Consider the following 26,043-nt stretch of genomic DNA (forward strand, 5'->3'; position numbering starts at 1 on the left):
TAAATCATGAAATAATTTTTGTGGGGTTTCATGCCCCTTTAAAGTAATTTTCTGTAAAGTTTTAGCATAGAAATTATTTATTAAGATATGTAATAATTACAAAAATAATCTTAGTAGTAGCATTTCAATTTGTATTTCTTTCATGTAATTAGCAAGAGTCCATGAGCTAGTGACGTATGGGATATACATTCCTACCAGGAGGGGCAAAGTTTCCCAAACCTCAAAATGCCTATAAATACACCCCTCACCACACCCACAATTCAGTTTTTTACAAACTTTGCCTCCGATGGAGGTGGTGAAGTAAGTTTGTGCTAGATTCTACGTTGATATGCGCTCCGCAGCAAGTTGGGGCCCGGTTTTCCTCTCAGCGTGCAGTGAATGTCAGAGGGATGTGAGGAGTATTGCCTATTTGAATGCAGTGATCTCCTTCTAAGGGGTCTATTTCATAGGTTCTCTGTTATCGGTCGTAGAGATTCATCTCTTACCTCCCTTTTCAGATCGACGATATACTCTTATATATACCATTACCTCTACTGATTCTCGTTTCAGTACTGGTTTGGCTATCTACTATATGTAGATGAGTGTCCTGGGGTAAGTAAGTCTTATTTTTTGTGACACTCCTAGCTATGGTTGGGCACTTTGTTTATAAAGTTCTAAATATATGTATTCAAACATTTATTTGCCTTGACTCAGAATGTTCAACTTTCCTTATTTTTCAGACAGTCAGTTTCATATTTGGGATAATGCATTTTAATTTAACATTTTTCTTACCTTAAAATTTGACTTTTTCCCTGTGGGCTGTTAGGCTCGCGGGGGCTGAAAATGCTTCATTTTATTGCGTCATTCTTGGCGCTGACTTTTTTGGCGCAAAAATTCTATTTCCGTTTCCGGCGTCATACGTGTCGCCGGAAGTTGCGTCACTTTTTGACGTTATTTTGCGCCAAAAATGTCGGCGTTCCGGATGTGGCGTCATTTTTGGCGCCAAAAAGCATTTAGGCGCCAAATAATGTGGGCGTCTTATTTGGCGCGAAAAAATATGGGCGTCACTCTTGTCTCCACATTATTTAAGTCTCATTTTTTATTGCTTCTGGTTGCTAGAAGCTTGTTCTTTGGCATTTTTTCCCATTCCTGAAACTGTCATTTAAGGAATTTGATCAATTTTGCTTTATATATATGTTGTTTTTTCTCTTACATATTACAAGATGTCTCACGTTGCATCTGAGTCAGAAGATACTACAGGAAAATCGCTGTCAAGTGCTGAATCTACCAAAGCTAAGTGTATCTGCTGTAAACTTTTGGTAGCTATTCCTCCAGCTGTTGTTTGTATTGATTGTCATGACAAACTTGTTAAAGCAGATAATATTTCCTTTAGTAAAGTACCATTGCCTGTTGCAGTTCCTTCAACATCTAAGGTGCAGAATGTTCCTGATAATATAAGAGATTTTGTTTCTGAATCCATAAAGAAGGCTATGTCTGTTATTTCTCCTTCTAGTAAACATAAAAAATCTTTTAAAACTTCTCTCCCTACAGATGAATTTTTAACTGAACATCATCATTCTGATTCTGATGATTCCTCTGGTTCAGAGGATTCTGTCTCAGAGGTTGATGCTGATAAATCTTCATATTTATTTAAAATGGAATTTATTCGTTCTTTACTTAAAGAAGTCCTAATTGCTTTAGAAATAGAGGATTCTGGTCCTCTTGATACTAAATCTAAACGTTTAAATAAGGTTTTTAAAACTCCTGTAGTTATTCCAGAAGTTTTTCCTGTCCCTGATGCTATTTCTGCAGTAATTTCCAAAGAATGGGATAATTTGGGTAATTCATTTACTCCTTCTAAACGTTTTAAGCAATTATATCCTGTGCCGCCTGACAGATTAGAATTTTGGGACAAGATCCCTAAAGTTGATGGGGCTATTTCTACCCTTGCTAAACGTACTACTATTCCTACGTCAGATGGTACTTCGTTTAAGGATCCTCTAGATAGGAAAATGGAGTCCTTTCTAAGAAAAGCTTATCTGTGTTCAGGTAATCTTCTTAGACCTGCTATATCTTTGGCTGATGTTGCTGCAGCTTCAACTTTTTGGTTGGAAACTTTAGCGCAACAAGTAACACATCGTGATTCTCATGATATTATTATTCTTCTTCAACATGCTAATAATTTTATCTGTGATGCCATTTTTGATATTATCAGAGTTGATGTCAGGTTTATGTCTCTAGCTATTTTAGCTAGAAGAGCTTTATGGCTTAAAACTTGGAATGCTGATATGGCTTCTAAATCAACTTTACTTTCCATTTCTTTCCAGGGTAACAAATTATTTGGTTCTCAGTTGGATTCCATTATTTCAACTGTTACTGGTGGGAAAGGAACTTTTTTACCACAGGATAAAAAATCTAAAGGTAAAAACAGGGCTAATAATCGTTTTCGTTCCTTTCGTTTCAACAAAGAACAAAAGCCTGATCCTTCATCCTCAGGAGCAGTTTCAGTTTGGAGACCATCTCCAGTCTGGAATAAATCCAAGCCAGCTAGAAAGGCAAAGCCTGCTTCTAAGTCCACATGAAGGTGCGGCCCTCATTCCAGCTCAGCTGGTAGGGGGCAGGTTACGTTTTTTCAAAGAAATTTGGGTCAATTCTGTTCACAATCTTTGGATTCAGAGCATTGTTTCAGAAGGGTACAGAATTTGTTTCAAGTTGAGACCTCCTGCAAAGAGATTTTTTCTTTCCCGTGTCCCAGTAAATCCAGTAAAAGTTCAAGCATTTCTGAAATGTGTTTCAGATCTAGAGTTGGCTGGAGTAATTATGCCAGTTCCAGTTTCGGAACAGGGGATGGGGTTTTATTCAAATCTCTTCATTGTACCAAAGAAGGAGAATTCCTTCAGACCAGTTCTGGATCTAAAAATATTGAATCGTTATGTAAGGATACCAACGTTCAAGATGGTAACTGTAAGGACTATCTTACCTTTTGTTCAGCAAGGGAATTATATGTCCACAATAGATTTACAGGATGCATATCTGCATATTCCGATTCATCCAGATCACTATCAGTTTCTGAGATTCTCTTTCCTAGACAAGCATTACCAGTTTGTGGCTCTGCCGTTTGGCCTAGCTACAGCTCCAAGAATTTTTACAAAGGTTCTCGGTGCCCTGCTGTCTGTAATCAGAGAACAGGGTATTGTGGTATTTCCTTATTTGGACGATATCTTGGTACTTGCTCAGTCTTTACATTTAGCAGAATCTCATACGAATCGACTTGTGTTGTTTCTTCAAGATCATGGTTGGAGGATCAATTTACCAAAAAGTTCTTTGATTCCTCAGACAAAGGTAACCTTTCTGGGTTTCCAGATGGATTCAGTGTCCATGACTCTGTCTTTAACAGACAAGAGACGTTTAAAATTGATTACAGCTTGTCGAAACCTTCAGTCACAATCATTCCCTTCGGTAGCCTTATGCATGGAAATTCTAGGTCTTATGACTGCTGCATCGGACGCGATCCCCTTTGCTCGTTTTCACATGCGACCTCTTCAGCTCTGTATGCTGAAGCAATGGTGCAAGGATTACACGAAGATATCTCAATTAATATCTTTAGAACCGATTGTTCGACACTCTCTAACATGGTGGACAGATCACCATCGTTTAATTCAGGGGGCTTCTTTTGTGCTTCCGACCTGGACTGTAATTTCAACAGATGCAAGTCTCACAGGTTGGGGAGCTGTGTGGGGTTCTCTGACGGCACAAGGAGTTTGGGAATCTCAGGAGGTGAGATTACCGATCAATATTTTGGAACTCCGTGCAATTTTCAGAGCTCTTCAGTTTTGGCCTCTTCTGAAGAGAGAATCGTTCATTTGTTTTCAGACAGACAATGTCACAACTGTGGCATACATCAATCATCAAGGAGGGACTCACAGTCCTCTGGCTATGAAAGAAGTATCTCGAATTTTGGTTTGGGCGGAATCCAGCTCCTGTCTAATCTCTGCGGTTCATATTCCAGGTGTAGACAATTGGGAAGCGGATTATCTCAGTCGCCAAACGTTGCATCCGGGCGAATGGTCTCTTCACCCAGAGGTATTTCTTCAGATTGTTCAAATGTGGGAACTTCCAGAAATAGATCTGATGGCGTCCCATCTAAACAAGAAACTTCCCAGGTATCTGTCCAGATCCCGGGATCCTCAGGCGGAGGCAGTGGATGCATTATCACTTCCCTGGAAGTATCATCCTGCCTATATCTTTCCGCCTCTAGTTCTTCTTCCAAGAGTAATCTCCAAGATTCTGAAGGAATGCTCGTTTGTTCTGCTGGTAGCTCCGGCATGGCCTCACAGGTTTTGGTATGCGGATCTTGTCCGGATGGCCTCTTGCCAACCGTGGACTCTTCCGTTAAGACCAGACCTTCTGTCACAAGGTCCTTTTTTCCATCAGGATCTGAAATCCTTAAATTTAAAGGTATGGAGATTGAACGCTTGATTCTTGGTCAAAGAGGTTTCTCTGACTCTGTGATTAATACTATGTTACAGGCTCGTAAATCTGTATCTCGAGAGATATATTATAGAGTCTGGAAGACTTATATTTCTTGGTGTCTTTCTCATCATTTTTCCTGGCATTCTTTTAGAATACCGAGAATTTTACAGTTCCTTCAGGATGGTTTAGATAAGGGTTTGTCCGCAAGTTCTTTGAAAGGACAAATCTCTGCTCTTTCTGTTCTTTTTCACAGAAAGATTGCTATTCTTCCTGATATTCATTGTTTTGTACAAGCTTTGGTTCGTATAAAACCTGTCATTAATTCAATTTCTCCTCCTTGGAGTTTGAATTTGGTTCTGGGAGCTCTTCAAGCTCCTCCGTTTGAACCTATGCATTCATTGGACATTAAATTACTTTCTTGGAAAGTTTTGTTCCTTTTGGCCATCTCTTCTGCCAGAAGAGTTTCTGAATTATCTGCTCTTTCTTGTGTCTCCTTTTCTGATTTTTCATCAGGATAAGGCGGTGTTGCGAACTTCTTTTGAATTTTTACCTAAAGTTGTGAATTCCAACAACATTAGTAGAGAAATTGTGGTTCCTTCATTATGTCCTAATCCTAAGAATTCTAAGGAGAAATCGTTGCATTCTTTGGATGTTGTTAGAGCTTTGAAATATTATGTTGAAGCTACGAAATCTTTTCGTAAGACTTCTAGTCTATTTGTTATCTTTTCCGGTTCTAGAAAAGGCCAGAAAGCTTCTGCCATTTCTTTGGCATCTTGGTTGAAATCTTTAATTCATCTTGCCTATGTTGAGTCGGGTAAAACTCCGCCTCAGAGAATTACAGCTCATTCTACTAGGTCAGTTTCTACTTCCTGGGCGTTTAGGAATGAAGCTTCGGTTGACCAGATCTGCAAAGCAGCGAATTGGTCCTCTTTGCATACTTTTACTAAATTCTACCATTTTGATGTATTTTCTTCTTCTGAAGCAGTTTTTGGTAGAAAAGTACTTCAGGCAGCGGTTTCAGTTTGAATCTTCTGCTTATGTTTTTCGTTAAACTTTATTTTGGGTGTGGATTATTTTCAGCAGGAATTGGCTGTCTTTATTTTATCCCTCCCTCTCTAGTGACTCTTGTGTGGAAAGATCCACTTCTTGGGTAGTCATTATCCCATACGTCACTAGCTCATGGACTCTTGCTAATTACATGAAAGAAAACATAATTTATGTAAGAACTTACCTGATAAATTCATTTCTTTCATATTAGCAAGAGTCCATGAGGCCCGCCCTTTTTTTGTGGTGGTTATGATTTTGTATAAAGCACAATTATTCCAATTCCTTATTTTTTATGCTTTCGCACTTTTTTATCACCCCACTTCTTGGCTATTCGTTAAACTGAATTGTGGGTGTGGTGAGGGGTGTATTTATAGGCATTTTGAGGTTTGGGAAACTTTGCCCCTCCTGGTAGGAATGTATATCCCATACGTCACTAGCTCATGGACTCTTGCTAATATGAAAGAAATGAATTTATCAGGTAAGTTCTTACATAAATTATGTTTTTAGATATGTTAAGAAAATTCATTTACAAATGAAAATTTTCTCCTCCCCTACTATTTTTTAACGTATGCTCTTTTTTATTATTTTTTTTCTAATTAATAAGAACTTTGAACACTCATCTTTTTGTCAGTTTTTATAATAATACATATTTATAATGCTACAACACTTATACTGTAGTTTTATATAAGCTTTTGTTTATATTACTACACATACACTAATGAAGGGTAAATTATTTTGAATACCTCTCCCAATATTAGTTAAACTGTATTAGTATGTCTAATGGAAGTGAGCAGACCTTGTTAACCAGTCTCTGAACAAGAGTGCTAGAATAGGCGTGAAAAATCTGAAAATTAATGCTGTTAAAGGGACACTGAACCCAAAATTTTTCTTTCGTCATTCAGGTAGAGCATGCAATTTTAAGCAACTTTAATTTACTCCTATTATCAATTTTTCTTCATTCTCTTGCTACCTTTATTTGAAAAAGAAGGCATCTAAGCTTTTTTTTTTTTGGTTCAGCACTTTTTTATTGGTGGATGAATTTATCCACCAATCAGCAAGAACAACCCAGGTTGTTCACCAAACATGGGCCGGCATCTAAACTTACATTCTTGCATTTCAAATAAAGATACCAAGAGAATTAAGAAAAGTTGATAATAGGAGTAAATTAGAAAGTTGCTTGAAATTGCATGCTCTATCTGAATCTTGAAAGAAAAAAATTGGGTTCAGTGCCCCTTGAATTGACCCAACCTTTTTATTGCATTCTAAAATATTTTTTATATATATATATATACAGAGAGAGAGAGACAGAGACAGACACAGTATGGATGATAAAGATTTGAGTTGTTTTAGTTTTATTGTTTCATTCACTAGCTTTCTCCTTTTTTATTTCTACATTTTTAATTGCTACAGTTTACAGTATGGTATTTTGAAGTTTCATTTTTGTGAGATATATACACAATTGTTTTTGGTTTGTACAAGTGCCAGTATCTGCTTACAACGTGGTATAATGCACATTTATTGTTGTAAGATTGGTTATGTGTTGGCATACAAAGAGACACACAAACATATTTAAATTATAAAAATTATATCCCATCAGTTTATTCACCAGTTGACATGGAGAAAAAAGCAAGTTGTTTACAGAAGTGCGGTGCATTTTATAGTACGAAAATCATAGATGAAAAAAGGGGGGTTGTGTGGTTATAAATGCTCTTGGTTCATTTCTTATTTTCTAGATTTTCATGGGAATGGAATAATAATTTTTGTAATATCAGTCCTAGTTAATAAATTAGGTCATTTAGGGCAGTGTTAATAAAAAAGAAAATGTGACTGTATAAGAAGGTACATGTAAAAAAAAAGAAAGTTTTATCATTTTGAACAGATTTCATTTCCTATTTTTTATTTTTTTTATGACAAAAAATTAATGCAATGAGTGTTTGAAGGTTTCGTGTTGACAATTCAACCATCCAATAATTGAAAGTGCACTTTGAACAATACTGATATTAAGGATTTAAAGCTCCAAATATATGTTCATCTTTCACAGTAATTCGGATATATTCACTTTTAGAATCTTGTGTATCTCAAAGGCTCTTCTAATGGATTGTAGGAATTCAGTTGCAAGGCATTTTGGCCCATTATTTTTTTAGCCTTTGTACTTAAATCTTAAATGTTATTTAAGATAAACAAAATCAAGTTTTCTAGCATTTAAACTTGAAATGTATTGCAGTATTGTCATATTTTTCAAATTTGCAGTTTGAGCAATTTTATATTATAATATATTTTCTTTTTTATTTACAGCTTGAACAATTTAACATGATTGAAAATGCAATTAGTTCCAACAGCCTTTACAGCCCTTGTTCAACACTCAACTATTCTCAGGCAGCTATGATGGGATTAACAAGCAGCCACAGCAGTTTACAAGACTCCCAGCATTTAAACTACTCCAGTCACAGTAACATCCCCAATATTATCCTCACAGGTAACATTTTTACAAGAAGGTCATAATACCAGCATTATGTTAACTTCCATTCAGGGTAGATGGCACCACATTTTAAAACATTGTAGTTGTCATCTCTAACCATGTGAGGATTAAAAACATTTTTTCTTCTTCTTATGAACAGCATATGGACTATCCTGTAAGTATAATGACAAATATTAAACCGTTCTGTGTAGAGACAATAGCTTATTCTTAATTGCTACTATTTTATAATACTTGTATGATATAGATAGAAAAGTGTTATAGTAGGTATATAGTTATTGTAGCTTTTTGAAAAATGTAGGAGCAGCCAGAAGTCTTTGGACACCTTTATTTGATTCACCAACTTGAATTAATGTTTGCTGTTCCAGCTTGAGCTGTTTTTTTTGTTGTTTTTTTTTTATTTGTTTGTTTGTTGTTTTTTCTTCATACAGATGAAGTAAGAAGATTGCAATCTCTGTAATTGTTTCTGCTTCAGCAAAGGTCCAGCTATCCTGTGACCTACATCATCAAGACTGGCTATGGCCATGAGGGGTCAATCACACAAGAGTACTTTGTACTGTGGTGTTCTTTCAAATAGCCTCAGTTAAACAGCATAATATTGTAGAAGCAGGTACAGAGTGTGCCGTAGTATGTTCTAGCACATTCATTGTTTAGGCTTTGCATTCATGTTTTTTGTCCTATTGTAGCCTGTATTAACTGGATCAATCTTAGTTCAATCCAGTTTATGATACACCCTTGACTTACAGTTGATTGTATACTATTTATAAGGAGTTTGTTTGGTGTTGAAACAGATAAGTGTATTAAAACCTTTAACTTCAGTATACGTATTATTTCCCTTTACCAGGACATTCTATCTTTATCCTGAAGCAGTGAGGAACAGATGAGCACTCCTCTATGTGGCTACAGTCCTCCATGCTGTTTTTCAGCAAAACTGTCATCATGCTACCCTACTGTGCTAGGTCTGGGACTGCATGAATTAATGGTTGAGCTTGCACCTGTGCAGATTTTTCACACTGCTTGAGCTAGACAAGTGGGTTTACCTCACTGAAACCATTTAGGCAACTTTCTGACCAGTCACCAACCATGAACACTTGTGCATAGCTTATCTCACTTCTCCAGTGCCATGTGTCTTTCCTGTTGGACAGACAAGTGCAATAAATAGCACTAGGTGTTTTGGGTTGAATGAGAACTCATCTTCCAGGTTTTGTATTTGCTGAATCAGTAAAGGAGTTTCTTTCATACAGGTGGTGAGAGTCCATAGTCCATTACTCCTGGGAATTACTCTTCCCTGCTACTAGGAGGAGGCAAAGATTCTCAAACCCCAAAAGTTCTATAAAATCCTCTCACCTCACTGGCAACTCAGTGTTGTCTTTGCCTCTCCTGGCGGAAGGTGAAGAATGAAGATGTACTGTTTGATTCTTCAGTGAGAGGGGTTCGTAGATTGAGTTGAGGCCCATTTCCCTTCAGAGTACAGATTTTGGAGGAGGTATGTATTTGGAGTATGAGTAGTGGCATATTTTTCACCTTTTGGCATTTAGTCACAAGGCTTCCATGGTGTCGCAAGGACTTGTCCGTTGGGTCATCGATATACTCCTATTCCAGATCTTCTGCTGTTATGTTTCAGCACTAGTTTGGCTCCCTACTGTTTTTTTCTGTAGCAGGGTGCCTATTGGTAAGTACTATATTTTTTATTATTTGGCACTCTATAAGCCTCTTAGGTTATTTTATTATATATTTGTTTTATATGAATATAGCCTTTGGAATGTTTTATGTATTTTGGTAATTCCCAATTTAAAAAAGTACTTTTTATGTGTTTTTAAAGCACATCAATGTTTCATTCATATATATATGCTTATCAGCAAAGGTTTTTTGCGTATATTCTTAAACACACGCTTGGTTTCACGTGCGGTACATTTTTTTAACGCACGTCGGCTTTCGAGTCTGTGAGTGTCAGCGTGATATGGTACATTTGCCTCTTTTATTTCCTTTATATAACATCAAGTTGGTGTGCGCTCTCTGTATTCTTTTGTACGCTTTGTGGATGTTGCATGTCGTAAATCTTACTGCCTCTTTTTGCAAGATTGGTTTTTTTTTTCAGAGCTACTTTCAGAGGAGGTAAGTGTTTCCCTTTCCTCAAGAGCTATTTTAATGGGGATATTAAATCTACCTTAGAAGCTGTGTCATCTGAACACTTTCCTACCAGTGCTAAGTGTTTTGTATTGTAAACAGGCTGAGGTTTTACCTCCAGCAAACTTATACCATGAATCTATTAAAGGGACATCAAACACTAAATACATGCTAGATAGAATGATGCATTCAAAGAAAAGATTAGTCCATGACTAACATGTAGATGTATGTTTTAAAGTTTCATTAGTTGTTTAAAAAGTGACAAAATAAGTGTAAAGTTTTAGTGTCTATAAAACACTGGGAGCTGCCATGTTGTAACTTGTGTTACCTTCTCTGCTGTGGCCAATTAGGGTCAGTTATAAATAGGTCACTAGAGTGTGCAGCCAATGGTTGTGCTGGATTTAACAGTGTTCTGCATTCCATTTCTAACAGGAACTGAAAAGCTCACAATTTCAGAATGGTATTACAGGCAAAGAGGACAAAATAAATAATGAAAGTATATTGCAGAGTTGTTTTATTATATACAATTTATCATTTCTTTCATGTAATTGGCAAGAGTCCATGAGCTAGTGACATATGGGATATACAATCCTACCAGGAGGGGCAAAGTTTCCCTAACCTCAAAATGCCTATAAATACACCCCTCACCACACCCACAATTCAGTTTTACAAACTTTGCCTCCTATGGAGGTGGTGAAGTAAGTTTGTGCTAAGATTTCTACGTTGATATGTGCTTCTCAGCATTGTTGAAGCCCGATTCCTCTCAGAGTACAGCGAATGTCAGAGGGACGTGAAGGGAGTATCACCTATTGAATACGATGATTTCTCTAACAGGGGTCTTTTTCATGGGTTCTCTGTTATCGGACGTAGAGATTCATCTCCTACCTCCCTTTTCAGATCGACGATATACTCTCAAATTTACCATTACCTCTACTAAAGAACTGTTTTAGTACTGGTTTGGATATCTGCTATATGTGGATGGGTGTCTTTTGGTAAGTATGTTTTCATTTACTTAAGACACTCTCAGCTATGGTTTGGCACTTTATGGAATTATATAAAGTTCTAAATATATGTATTGTACTTATATTTGCCATGAGTCAGGTTCATGTATTTCCTTCTGCAGACTGTCAGTTTCATATTTGGGAATATAAACACTTTAAGAAATTTATTTCTTACCTGGGGTTTAGTCTTTTTCAATTTGATTACTTTTTGCATTTGCGGGTATTAGGCCCGCGGGTGCGTCAAATGTTAGACTTTATTGCGTCATTTTTGGCGCGAACTTTTTTGGCGCGGAAAAATACGTTTTTAACGCAACTTCGTCATTTCCGGCGTCATACGGGACGCCGAGACCTTTCACACGGCGGCGTCATTAGTGACGCAAGTGTGTCATTTCCGGTCATTTTTGGCGCCAAAAAAGTTTACGTTACGTTGTGCGTCATACTTGGCGCCAATTTTTCTTCATTATTTCAATACCCCATTGTTGTTTGCCTCCTGCTTTCTTTTCTATCAAGAGGCCTATGCTCTTGCATTTTTTCCCATTCCTGAAACTGCCATTTAAGGAAATAGATAATTTTGCTTTATATGTTGTTTTTTCTCTTATATTGAGCAAGATGTCCCAATCTGATACTGCCTCTGAAGTTTCTGCTGGAACATTGCTGCTTGACATCGGCTCTACCAAAGCTAAGTGCATTTCTTGTAAAATTGTAGAAATTATTCCACCGATTGTCATTTGTAATAGTTGTCATGATAAACTTTTACATGCAGATAGTGTTTCTATCAGTAATAGTACATTGCCAGTTGCAGTTCCTTCAACTTCTAATGTGCATGATATACCTGTAAATTTTAAAGAATTTGTTTCTGATTCTATTATGAAAGCTTTGTCTGCATTTCCACCTTCTAATAAACGTAAAAGGTCTTTTAAAACTTCTCATTTAGCTGATGAAATTTCAAATGACCAACAACATAATAATTCATCCTCTTCTGATGAAGATCTATCTGAAACAGAAGATCCTTCCTCAGATATTGACACTGACAAATCTACTTATTTATTTAAAATAGAGTATATGCGTTCTTTATTAAAAGAAGTGTTAATTACTTTGGATATTGAGGTAACCAGTCCTATTGACGTTCAGTCTAATAAACGTTTAAATGCTGTTTTTAAACCTCCTGTGGTTTCCCCAGGTGTTTTCCCCATTCCTGAGGCTATTTCTGATATGATTTCTAGGGAATGGAATAAGCCAGGTACTTCCTTTATTCCTTCTTCAAGGTTTAAGAGATTGTATCCTTTACCAGCAAAATCTATAGAGTTTTGGGAAAAGGTCCCCAAAGTTGATGGGCTATTTCTACTCTTGCTAAACGTACCACTATTCCTATGGAAGATAGCACTTCCTTTAGGGATCCTTTAGATAGGAAACTTGAATCTTATCTAAGGAAGGCCTATTTATATTCAGGTCATCTCAGACCTGCTATTTCTTTGGGTGATGTTGCGGCTGCATCAACTTTCTGGTTGGAAAATTTAGCGCAACATGAATTGGATTCTGACATATCTAGCATTGTTCGCTTATTGCAACATGCTAATCATTTTATTTGTGATGCAAATTTTGATATTATCAAAATTGATGTTAGATCCATGTCTTTAGCTGTATTAGCTAGAAGAGCTTTGTGGCTTAAATCTTGGAATGCTGATATGACATCTAAATCTAGATTGCTATCTCTTTCTTTCCAAGGTAATAATTTATTTGGTTCTCAGTTGGATTCTATTATTTCAACTATCACTGGAGGAAAAGGAGTTTTTTTGCCTCAGGATAAAAAACCTAAGGGTAAATCTAAGGCTTCTCACCGTTTTCGTTCCTTTCGTCAGAATATGGAACAAAAACTCAATCCTCCTCCCAAGGAATCTGCTTCCAGTTGGAAGCCTTCCTCAAATTGGAATAAATCCAAGCCATTTAGGAAACCAAAGTCTGCCCCTAAGTCCGCATGAAGGTGCAGCCCTCATTCCAGTTCAGCTGGTAGGGGGCAGATTAAGGTTTTTCAAGGATTGTTTTATAAAATCTTTCCAAAATCATTGGATTCAGAGCATTGTCTCTCAAGGGTATTGAATAGGATTCAAAGTAAGACCTCCTGTGAGAAGATTTTTTCTCACGCCTCCCTGTAAATCCAGTAAAAGCTCAGGCTTTTCTGAAGTGTGTTTCAGACCTGGAGTCTTCAGGGGTAATCATGCCAGTTCCAATTCAGGAACAAGGTTTGGGGTTTTATTCAAACCTATTCATTGTACCAAAGAAAGAAAATTTGTCAGACCAGTTCTGGATCAGAAAATTTTGAATCGTTATGTAAGAGTACCAACTTTCAAGATGGTGACTATAAGGACTATTCTGCCTTTTGTTCAGCAAGGACATTATATGTCCACAATAGACTTGCAGGATGCATACCTTCATATTCCGATTCATCTAGAACACTTTCAGTTTCTGAGATTCTCTTTTCTAGACAAGCACTACAAATTTGTTGCTCTTCCATTTGGCCTAGCAACAGCTCCAAGAATCTTTTCAAAGGTTATGGGTGCCCTACTATCTGTAATCATAGAACAGGGTATTGCGGTGTTTCCTTATTTGGACGATATCTTGGTACTAGCTCAGTCTTTACATACTGCAGAATCTCACACGAATCTACTAGTGTTGTTTCTTCGGAAACATGGTTGAAGGATCAATTTACCAAAAAGTTTCTTGATTCCTCAGATAAGGGTCACCTTTTTAGGCTTCCAGATAGATTCAGTGTCCATGACTCTGTCTCTAACAGACAAGAGTCGTTTAAAATTGGTTGCAGTCTGCCGGCACCTTCAGTCTCAGTCATTCCCTTCAGTGGCTATGTGCTTGGAAGTTTTAGGTCTCATGACTGCAGCATCGGACGCAATCCCCTTTGCTCGTTTTCACATGAGACCTCTACAGCTTTGTATGCTGAATCAATGGTTCAGGGATTATACAGAGATATCACAATTAATATCCTTGAATCCCAATGTACGACACTCTCTGACATGGTGGATAGATCACCATCGTTTGGTTCAAGGGGCTTCTTTTGTTCGCCCAATCTGGACTGTGATCACAACGGATGCGAGTCTTTCAGGTTGGGGAGCTGTTTGGGGATCTCTGACAGCACAAGGGGTTTGGAAATCTCAAGAGGCGAGATTACCAATAAATATTTTAGAACTCCATGCAATTCTCAGGGCTCTTCAGTTCTGGCCTCTACTAAAGAGAGAACCGTTCATTTGTTTTCAGACAGACAATATCACAACTGTGGCTTATGTCAATCATCAGGGTGGGACTCACAGTCCCCAAGCTTTGAAAGAAGTATCTCGGATACTTGCCTGGGCGGAATCCAGCTCCTGTCTAATCTCTGCGGTGCATATCCCAGGCGTAGACAATTGGGAGGCGGATTATCTCAGCCGTCAGACTTTACATCCAGGGGAGTGGTCTCTCCATCCAGATGTGTTTTCTCAGATTGTTCAGATGTGGGGGCTTCCAGAGATAGATCTCATGGCCTCTCATCTAAACGAGAAACTTCCCAGATACCTGTCCAGTCCAGGGATGTTCAGGCGGAAGCAGTGGATGCGCTGACACTTCCTTGGTGTTATCAACCTGCTTACATCTTTCCGCCTCTAGTTCTCCTTCCAAGAGTGATCTCCAAAATCATCATGGAACAGTCTTTTGTGTTGCTGGTGGCTCCAGCATGGCCACACAGGTTTTGGTATGCGGATCTGGTTCGGATGTCCAGTTGTCCGCCTTGGCCACTTCCGTTACGGCCGGACCTACTATCTCAAGGTCCGTTTTTCCATCAGGATCTCAAATCATTAAATTTGAAGGTATGGAAATTGAACGCTTAGTTCTAAGTCATAGAGGTTTCTCTGATTCAGTGATTAATACTATGTTACAAGCTCGTAAATCTGTTTCTAGAAAGATTTATTATAGAGTTTGGAAGACTTACATTTCATGGTGTTCTCATAAATTCTCCTGGCATTCTTTTAGAATTCCTAGAATTTTACAGTTTCTTCAGGATGGTTTGTATAAGGGTTTGTCTGCAAGTTCCTTGAAAGGACAAATCTCTGCTCTTTCTGTTTTATTTCACAGAAAGATTGCTATTCTTCCTGATATTCACTGTTTTGTACAGGCTTTAGTTCATATTAAGCCTGTCATTAAATCAATTTCTCCTCCTTGGAGTCTTAATTTGGTTCTGAAGGCTTAACAGGCTCCTCCATTTGAGCCTATGCATTCTTTGGACATTAAACTACTTTCCTGTAAAGTGTTGTTCCTTTTGGCTATTTCTTCTGCTAGAAGAGTTTCTGAGCTATCTGCTCTTTCTTGTGAGTCTCCTTTTCTGATTTTTCATCAGGATAAGGCAGTTTTGCGGACTTCTTTTCAATTTTTACCGAAGGTTGTGAATTTTAACAACATTAATAGAGAAATTGCTGTTCCTTCTTTGTGTCCTAATCCTAAGAATTCTTTGGAGTGATCCTTACATTCTTTGGATGTGGTAAGAGCTTTGAAATATTATGTGGAAGCTACTAAAAATTTCAGGAAGACTTCCAGTTTATTTGTTTTATTTTCTTGTCCTAGGAAAGGTCAGAAAGCTTCTGCTATTTCCTTGGCTTCTTGGTTGAAACTTTTGATTCATCAAGCTTATTTGGAATCGGGTCAAGCCCCGCCTCAGAGAATTACAGCTCATTCTACTAGATCAGTCTCCACTTCGTGGGCTCTGAAGAATGAAGCTTCAGTTGATCAGATTTGCAAAGCAGCAACTTGGTCCTCTTTGCAAACATTTACTAAATTCTACCATTTTGATGTATTTGCTTCTTCTGAAGCAGTTTTTGGTAGAAAAGTTCTTCAGGCAGCTGTTTCAGTTTGATTCTTCTGCTTTTTGATTTAAGTTTTTTTCTTTCAAAAGTCAAAATAACTTATTTTTTGGGTTGTGGATTATTTTTTCAGCGGAATATGGCTGTTTTTATTTTATTCCCTCCCTCTCTAGTGACTCTTGAGTGGAAGACTCCACATCTTGGGTATTGATATCCCATATGTCACTAGCTCATGGACTCTTGCCAATTACATGAAAGAAAACATAATTTATGTAAGAACTTACCTGATAAATTCATTTCTTTCATATTGGCAAGAGTCCATGAGGCCCACCCTTTTTATGGTGGTTATGATTTTTTGTATAAAGCACAATTATTTCCAAATTTCCTTTGTTGAGGCTTTCTACTTCTTTCTTTATCACCCCACTGCTTGACTATTCGTTAAACTGAATTGTGGGTGTGGTGAGGGGTGTATTTATAGGCATTTTGAGGTTTGGGAAACTTTGCCCCTCCTGGTAGGATTGTATATCCCATATGTCACTAGCTCATGGACTCTTGCCAATATGAAAGAAATGAATTTATCAGGTAAGTTCTTACATAAATTATGTTTTTATATTACCATCTCAAAGTGTTTAATGTCCCTTTAATGTTTTAAAGCATTCCGACCAGTCTTATGCTGCTCTTGCTTCTAAAGGTATTATTGCTCCTTCTGTTTGTTACTTACAAGAGAATTCTTCAGATTTGGATCTTGGAGTTAAAGGGACAGTATACACCAATTTTCATATAACTGCATGTAATAGACACTACTATAAAGAAGAATATGCACAGATACTGATCTAAAAATCCAGTATAAACCCTTTTAAAAACTTACTTAGAAGCATCAAGTTCAGCACTGTTGATGAGGTTTGCTGGAACACCCAATCAAAGGGGCTGAGAGCAGAACCCCCCCTTCCCTGCATGTGAAAAGACAGATTAAACAAACAGGAGCCAGCAGTAGTCTGTAAACACACTTTGGGGCTTGGTTAGTAGTCTGAAAATCTGCACAATGTTATTAAAAAAATATAAGCAAAACTATATATTTTTACAAAAACATCCCAGTTGGTCTATATAAATGGATCATCTACAAAACATTTCTTCAAAGAAAAATCTAGTGTACAATGTCCCTTTAAGGACTTTATTCGATCAACGGTGTCTGGAATGTTGGCCTTCTTTAAGTAAAGGTAAAATATCAGTTCAGAATTTACCTTCTACTAACATTAAGCCTGCTGAAGTTAATGTTTCTGGTTGCCTGCTGAGTCCTCAGAGGGAGAGTTTTTTTTCTGATGATCAGGGTTCTACTTCTGAGATCCTAAAGTAGACGGGGATAAGTCTTTTAATTGTTTAGATACTGTTTTTAAACCTAAGGTTAAATCTCCTCAAGTGTTTCCTATTTCTGATGCAGTCTCTGAGATCATTTCTAGAGAATGGGTTAAGGAATGCTATGCAATAAAATAAAAATAAAAAATGTGTTCGCAATGATTAAAAGTGATAGAACAATAAAGAATTTGAATAACAACCCGAATATGCAAAATAACAAGTATAAATACATTTACTAGGTAATATGAATTGACAAAATAAAATTGTGTTGACACAAGCTAAAAAAACAATACAAAATAGGACGTCCGGTATATCTATACACAATTCATGTGGGATAAAAAAGTAATATATATAGTAAGAGCACTAATCGTGCTATCATCTGTAATAGTTTGTAGAATACAGTCAAGTCTAGTGGTTAGTGTTTTTATACAGCTAGTTACTATCGCCAGTATTCATCCTTCTATTCCACTCTTGAGTTTCTTTGGGATTACTAAGGGGGAATCCCAGCATACTAGGCAAAGGGGTTGTGGATGTAGTGCCAGTTTTTCACATTTTGCAAATTAGAGAATGGGTTAAGCCAGGTATTCCTTTTAATCCTTCTGCAAGATTTAAGAAAAAAAAAAAATTTTACTGGCTTCTTTTTTTAAGGAATCTAATACATACTTTTTAAAACTTTTTAGGGTTGCTTAAATGTGTTAATACTTTAATTTGTGGTGCTGTTTTTGACATCATTTAGATTAATGCTAAACGTATGTTGTTGACAGTACTTTCCAGAAGGAAATTATGTTGACAGTCTTGGTCTGCTTCTATCGTTGCCAAATCCAAGTTTGTTTGTTTTTTTGTTTTTTTTTTATGTTTAATCATTTTTATTGAGGTAAAACAAACAAATATAGCATACAATATATGTCCATGCACACTAGTGTTACAATGGCAGAGTATAAGCAATTTTCTTATGAAATACATGAATAAACAACAAACATGAATTACAGAGGCTATAGTTTCACATCATTTCCATGGTATGATATACAGGAGAGCTGCAATTCCATAACCTGTATAGACATGCAAGCTAAAATAAGCACGAACCATGACAAATTATGATTTAAACCCCAGCTAGTGTGTGTGCTTTAAATAAATTTGGACAAATAAGAATGAAACCTTGGTTTTGTGTATTAGCAAATGTTCCCTATATTATATAAGGGGTTACTCTTGGGCCCTGCTAGTCACATGGTTCAGGAGCAAGGGAAGTTAGTCTATATTGTGGTCACTTTTGGACCTTATAATATATAGGAATGAATTAGCAACTGACATAAAATTTGAAAAGTATACGAAACTAGAGTGATAGAAGTCCACCCTTGGGCATGACACAATTACATAATAAGTACACGTTACAATGAATCTTTGGGCAGCATTAATATATTGATTTAACAGCTAGAATATATGATAATAGCGGTATTAGTAGTATCTAGAATAACAAAGAGTAACATCCACGTAAATAGGTATTTATGTCTATAGGTCTCAGTACAGACAACTCATAACTAGGCTAAGGTATGCTGTATTTAATTCATAGGTTAAAGTAAATGCCATTTATGACAATGTCCAGTTTAAGAACAACCACAATAAGAATGATATTGAGGGCTCTATAGAGGGTAAATCTAAATGGGAATGGGAGCTCACAGAAAGTTCCTGGCAATGGAAGTTTAGTATATAGGGCATATTGCTTCAAGGACTCTAGGTGTGTGTTAGTAGGTAACTATAATAGGTAAGTACTATTAAGATACTTTAAAATATGAGCCATTACTACATAGACGTAGACAGCAAATCTAAAATATTAGGTATGTTGGAGCACTGAAAAGTCATAATATGTTTGTACATAATATGAGAGAATTTATAACTACCTGCCTGGTAAACATTTCTTACATGCAGAGCAGATATTACACCACGCTACTAGTTTCAAGTAACATGCTACACAATAATACATTGATATACATCCAGTAGAGCCAGTCCTGCGAAATAAAACAGCATGAAAAACAAAGTCCACCCAACATAGCTACATATGAGTAAAGAAAAACTGTATGTGATCTGCAATGCAGCAAAGTGAACTTACTGCTTGTGTCTGGGGAGCTAGCAAGCACACATTCAGTTCTGCTGAAAATAACACAAACCCCAGACTAGTGTCTTAATACAAAAAGATTATTAACCCACTCCACTCTTCTGAGGGTTAATATAATCTTTCAGAGTGTCTGTTTCAGAGTATATGACTCCATAATGCTTGCAGGCTGTGAACTTTAAGGCTTTCCGACCTGCCCATAATCTCTCCGAAAGCAGCCGACTGATTAGTTGTGCAGAATTGTTCCCTAAAGGCATCTCACTTAGGGCCTTTATGTCCCTAACAGACCAAGATCCCAATGTATCTAGGAACTCCCCGGCCTGTTGTAGGAGAAGCCGGTCTGGCGATCTTCTTTGCCGTAGAGTATCTGATTTTAAGCCACTAGAACGGCTAGGGCCCAACTAGATCGGTGTGCTGCAGTGCAATACAACTGCAGGGTCTATGAGGAGAGTGGTAGAGATTAGAGCTGTGTGGCCTCTACATCCGCAATTAACCTCGAGCTTACAGCGTTGGCTGGATCATCTGAGTGTAGGGACTAGAAAAGGTCATCAAATTGTACATTCAGCTTCCGCTCCAGATCCTCCAGTGAGACCCTGACAATTTGATAAAATGTTTTAATGGTCCATACTGAGATGGCAGTTGTGATAAGTGGATGTATTGTTAGATAATGAATGCGTCCACTAAAAGCAGCGGTAGAATAGATAATAGCAGATCAAGAGCTGCTTAACCCTGGGGTGGGGTGCCGAGGTCTCATATAGTAGCCGCCGTTAAAGGCCTCAGCATTTCGGATCAGGCCCCAGAAAATGAAAATACGATGTATTTGGTATAATTCCAGTCAGTACAGGCTATAAATGTAGTATCCCGTATTATCTTATGAAAATGCTGTGATTATGAATAGATAATCGGTGGTTTATCTTGTGTTTCCTTAGAGCTTCTAATATTGCAACCTAATATTGCTGCTGCCCGGACACGCCCAGCTAAATCCAAGCTTTTATCTTTCTTTTCAGGGAAATATGTTGTTTGGTTCTGGTTTGGATTATATTATCTATACTGTTACTGGAGGTAAAGGGGCTTTGCTTTCTCAAGACAAGAAGTCCAAAGGTACGTTTTTAAAACACCTAATCATTTTGTTCCTTTCATCAGAGCAGGGCACAGTAATCGGATTTCTTCACTCAGAACCAGGTCTCTTCTGATTTCGTTTGGAAGTCGGGTTCTAACTGGTACTAAGTCTAAGCTGTCCAAGAAATCTACTCCTTCAGCCAAGTCTGCATGAAGGTGTGACCCCCGATCCAGAGGCTTTGGTAGTGGGCAGATTACGTCTTTTTCAGGAAGCTTGGTATCATTCTGTTCAGGATCCCTGGGTTCTAAATGTAGTCTCTCAGGGTTATCGAATAGGTTTCAGAACAAAGCCTCCCAGGGCAAGGTTTGTTCTGTCCAGTTCTCTGAGAAGTCATGTGAAGGCTCAGCATTTTTTTTCAGTCTGTTTTGGATCTAGAATCTATGGGAGTGATTGTTCCTGTTCCGTTGTTGAAACAGGGAATGAGGTATTACTCCAACTTCTTCACTCTTCCAAAGAGTTCTGGATATATAGGCTCTGAACAACATTCTTAGTGTTCCTACTTTCAAAATGGAGTCTATTCGGACTATTCTGCCATTTGTTCAGCAAGGTCAGTTTATGTCCACAATAGATTTAAAGGATGCTTACCTTCATGTTCCAGTGAACATTTTTATAGTTAACATTTTCAGTTTCTAAGCTTTGCATTCCTAGACAAACACTTTTAGTTTGTTGCTCTACCATTTGGCCTGACCACAGATCCCAGAATATTCTGAAAGGTTTTGAGTACCCAGTGTTTCCTTACCTGGATGATATCTTGTTTCAAGCTCCATCCTTTCACTTAGCAAAACTCACACCAGTAAGCTATTGTTCCTTCAACAACATGGTTGGAAAATCAATTTTCCAAATAGTTTGCTGGTTTCTCAGACAAAAGTTATTTTTCTTGGGGTTCAGATAGATTGAGTTTCCATGACACTTTCTTTGACAGATCAAATAAGGTTGAAGCTAGTTTCTGCCTGTCTAAACCTGCAGTGTGTTTCTTTTCCATCAGTTGGTCTCTGTATGGAAGTGTTAGCTCTCATGATTGCGGCTTCGGATGCTATTCTGTTTGCATGTTTCCACAAGGCCTCTTCAGCTTTATATGCTTTGGCAATGGTGCAGGGATCATACTCAGCTATCTCAAAGGATTAATCTAAAATGCAGAACAAGTCAGTCTCTGTCTTGGCATCTGGATCATCCGCTTATTATGCACAGGGCTTCTTTTTCCCTTCCTACTTGGTCTATGATCACTATAGATGCAAATCTTTTAGGTTGGGGGCCTTACTGGGGGTCTTAGAGAGCACAAGGCGAGGTTACCTATAAATGTACTAGAACTCTCTGTAATTTACAGACCCCTTCAAAGTTGAGCTGTGTTGAAAAGGGATTTTTTTTTTCTGTTTTCAATCATCAGAGGAAACTCACAGGTCCCTAGCCATGAAGGAAGTCTATCAAATTCTTTCTTGGGCAGATTTCAATTGCTGTCTAATTTCTGCTGTTCATATTCCCGGGAGGGGACAATTGAGAAGCAGATTTCTTTCAGTCATCAGTCAATACATCCAGGAGAATGGGCTCTCCATCTGGATATTTTCAATCAGATAGTGGATCTTTGCGCTCTCCTAGAGAGAGATCTGATGGATCAGGTTGAGCCACAAACTTCCCAGGTACTGTGCGTGGTCCAGGGATCTTCAAGCAGTGTTTGTGGATGCTTTAGTGGCTTTAAAGTCATTTCAACTAGCCTATGTTTTTCCTCTGGTTCTGCTTCCCAGAGAGATAACATGATCAGGCAAGAGGAAGCATCAGTAATTCTGATTGATCCGGCTTGATTCTTGCAGAGTTTGGTATGCAGATCTGGTTCAGATGTCCAGTTTTCCTCCTTGGCCAATTCCTCTGCTTCCAGACCTTCTGTCTTAAGGTCTATTTTTGTTTTTTTTATTCTGATCTTAAGTCTCTAAACTTAATTGCATGAAGATTAAATGGTTAGTTCTTAGGCAGAGAGGGTTTCCGGATTCTGTTATTGAGATTCAGATACAGGCTTGTAAACCAGGTTTTTCCTGGCATTCGTTTAGAATTTGAACAGAAAAAGGAAAGTTCACAGTGCTAATGATAGTAAATAGGCTCTAATAAATGAGGTTTAGTTATGGCTCTATGTATATTATGTGAGTGTTGATATAGATATCATATATTCAGAATTTCTGGTATTATATTCTAGACATCAATAAAGTTCTATACAACAACTTATAAATCTATATGTACATAAGAGCCCTTTTACACAGGATATTCAGTGCGAGTTCATAAGGTATGGTAATTCTTATGGTGGGTGAGATTATTCACAATAATGCGTCTTGAGAAGGCAGAATGATAATGACTGGGGAAAATGAGCAAACTATCTACTCACATGTTATACACTCAATCAGATGAGGTAAGTGAATGCCCTCTTTGGGAGAAGGTAAGGTTTCCCACAATGACCATACTTCAGAGTCTACAGCAGTAGGTAGAAACTTTGCAGTGTCTAGTTGAACCCACTTGGCAGCAGTTGTCAATGTTTCTCAAAGATAAGCTTAATGCATAATATAGTTTTAATATGCTTTTAATAAATAAAGGCAGTGTAAAATTAAAAAGTTAGTTGTTAGCGTCTTAAAATCACAGTGTAAAGAATGGATAAAATCTTCAAATAAAAGTCCATCACTTTACATGCAGGTGTCGGAAAAATATTAATAGTAAGACACCTTACGCGTTTCGAAGCACAACTGATTCATCGTCAGAGGTAAGTGGAAAGGCTGGATTGGGTTTCCAAGAATGAGGCTTCAGTTGACCACATTTGCAAAGAAGCTTCTTGGAGCTCCATGTACGAAGAATATGCGAGCCTGCTTCCCGCAATGTAATTATCATTAGACCGCTGCTTCTTACACCCTACACCACTTCTGAGGTGGGGAGGGAAAATCACAGAGAGCTCTCTCTGTGATTGACAGCCCCTTCAGTCGCGCGATTGAAGGGGCGGGCATTACACGTGGGCAAGCTTGAAAAGCTTTGTTTACTTCTATAGGAGGTACTGGCTACTTTAGACGACTCCGACTCTTCTGTCGCTGTCAACCCTAAAACGTTTAGTAAGCTTAATAAATACTATGATGTTCCTTCTTCCGTGGAAGTATTTCCTGTTTCAGACCGTGCGTCGGAGATCATATCACAGGAATGGGATAAACCAGGGATACCCTTTTCCCCTTCTCCCGTTTTTAAAAAGATGTTTCCTGTTGCTGACTCCATTCGGGACTCATGGCGCACTGTGCCTAAGGTGGAAGGAGCTGTTTCTAGTCTGGCCAAGAGAACCACGATTCTTATAGAGGATAGCTGTACTTTTAAGGATCCCATGGATACAAAGTTGGAGGTTTATTTAAAGGGATACTGAACCCAAATGTTTTCTTTCATGATTCAGATAGAGCATGCAATTTTAAGCAACTTTCTAATTTACTCCTATTATCAATTTTTCTTTGTTCTCTTGCTATCTTTATTTGAAAAAGAAAGTCCAGCACCCTGGACAGCACTGGTTTATTGGTGGATGAATTTATCCACCAATCAGCAAGAACAACCCAGGTTGTTCACCAAAAAGGCTCGGCATCTAAACTTATATTCTTGCTTTTTAAATAAAGATACCAAGAGAATGAAGAACATTTGCTAATAGGAGTAAATTAGAAAGCGGTTTACAATTGCATGCTCTATCTGATTCACAAAAGAAAAAAAATGGGTTCAGTGTCCCATTAAACAAAATGTACATTCATCAGGGATTACAATGGTAAGCTGCTGTTTGTATTGCTACGGTAACAAGCGCAGCATCTTATTGGTGTGATGCTTGCTTTGAGCTGATTTTAGAGGAGATTTTGTTAGAGGAGATCCAAGACAGGATAAAAGCTCTCAAGGTAGCCAATTCCTTTATCTCTGATGCCAACATGCAAGTCATTAGACTGGGAGCTAAGATGCCTGGCTTAGCTGTTTTAGCTCACAGGGCTCTGTGGCTAAAATCTTGGTCTGCTGATGTTACCTCCAAGTCCAAGCTCCTTTCGTTATCTTACCTGGTCTGGTGGAGATAATTTCTGAAATTACAGGTGGAAAGGGGTCTTTTCTTCCACAGGACAAGAAAAATAGACCTAAGGGGCGCCAAAATACTAATTTTTGTTCTTTTTGTAACTTCAAAGGACAAAAGTTCTCCTCTTCCTCCTCCAAGCCTGAGCAGTCCAAGTCCTCTTGGAGATCCAATCAGCCTTGGAATAAGGGGAAGCAGTCAAAGAAGCCCTTCATCTTTGGTTAAATCGGCATAAAGGGTCCACCCCCTGTCCGATATTGGATCAAGTTGGGGGCAGTCTCCTTTTTTTGTAAAGCTTGAATACGCAATGTCCCAGATCCTTGGGCTGTGGACATAGTATCTCAGGGTTACAGTATAGGATTCAAGACTTGTCCTCCCAGGGGCAGATTCATCCTCTCAAGATTATCTACTGACCAGGTTAAAAGAGAGGCCTTCTTAAGCTGCGTTCAGGACCTTTCCTCCCTGGGAATTGTTCCAGTTCCCAGTACGGAAACAGGGTCAAGGATTCTATTCAAATCCGTTTGTGGTTCCCAAAAAAGAGGGAACTTTTCGTCCCATTTTAGACCTAAAATGTCCCAACAATTTTCTCAGGGTGCCATCCTTCAAAATGAAAACCATTCATTCCATTCTTCCTTTGGTACAAGAGGGTCAGTTCATGACGACCATAGACCTGAAGGACGCGTATTTTCATGTTCCCATTCACAGGGATCATCACCAGCTCCTGAAATTCGCTTTTCTAGACATGCACTTTCAATTTGTTACTCTTCCGTTTGGCCTTGCCACAGCTCCCAGAATTTTCACAAAGGTTCTGGGGGCTCTTTTGCCAGTCGTCGGGTCTCAGGGAATTGCGGTGGCACCTTACCTGGAAGATATCTTGGTTCAAGCGTCATCTTTTTAACTAGAAAACTCTCATACAGATATCTTGTCTTTTCTACGTTCCCATGGATGGAAAGTGAATCTGGAGAAGAGTTCCCTTGTTCCAGCTACAAGGGTGTGTTTCTTAGGGACCATCATACATTCCCTACCCATGAAGATTTTTCTGACGGATGTGAGAAAATACAAACTTCTCACTTCATGTCTCTCTCTCTCTAGTCTACTGTTCATCCATCAGTGGCTCAATGCATGGATGTAATTGGTCTTATGGTTGTCTCCATGGACATTATTCCTTTTGCTCGATTCTATCTGAGATCTCTGCAACTATGCATGCTCAGTCAATGGAACGGAGACAATTCAGATCTATCTCAGAGGATAGATCTGGATCCTCTAACAAGAGACTCTCTTGTGGTGGATTTCTCAGGATCATCTGTCTCAGGGCACATGCTTCCGGAGACCCTCCTGGGTGATTGTGACCACAGATGCCAGCCTGTTAGGCTGGGGAGCAGTCTGGGGCTCGTTAAAAACTCAGGGCCTAGGGGGACGGAGCCAGCTGCCGATGCAAAGAGACGCATTTTCATAGAGCTCCTAGTGCTTATCT

At 38.2% G+C, this 26,043-nt stretch overlaps 1 protein-coding gene across 1 annotated transcript in view; it reads left to right on the forward strand.

Annotated features, from left to right (window-relative positions):
• The window catches only part of CRTC1 (CREB regulated transcription coactivator 1), an 871,795-nt gene that overhangs the window by 833,270 nt on the left and 12,482 nt on the right, over nt 1–26,043 (forward strand). Inside the window, exon 12 of the mRNA XM_053702973.1 lies at nt 7,795–7,975. Coding sequence (XP_053558948.1) covers nt 7,795–7,975 — 181 coding nt within the window. The remainder of the gene's footprint in view (nt 1–7,794; nt 7,976–26,043) is intronic.

Source organism: Bombina bombina, chromosome 2, assembly GCF_027579735.1.
Source record: "Bombina bombina isolate aBomBom1 chromosome 2, aBomBom1.pri, whole genome shotgun sequence".
Lineage (NCBI taxonomy): Eukaryota > Metazoa > Chordata > Amphibia > Anura > Bombinatoridae > Bombina > Bombina bombina.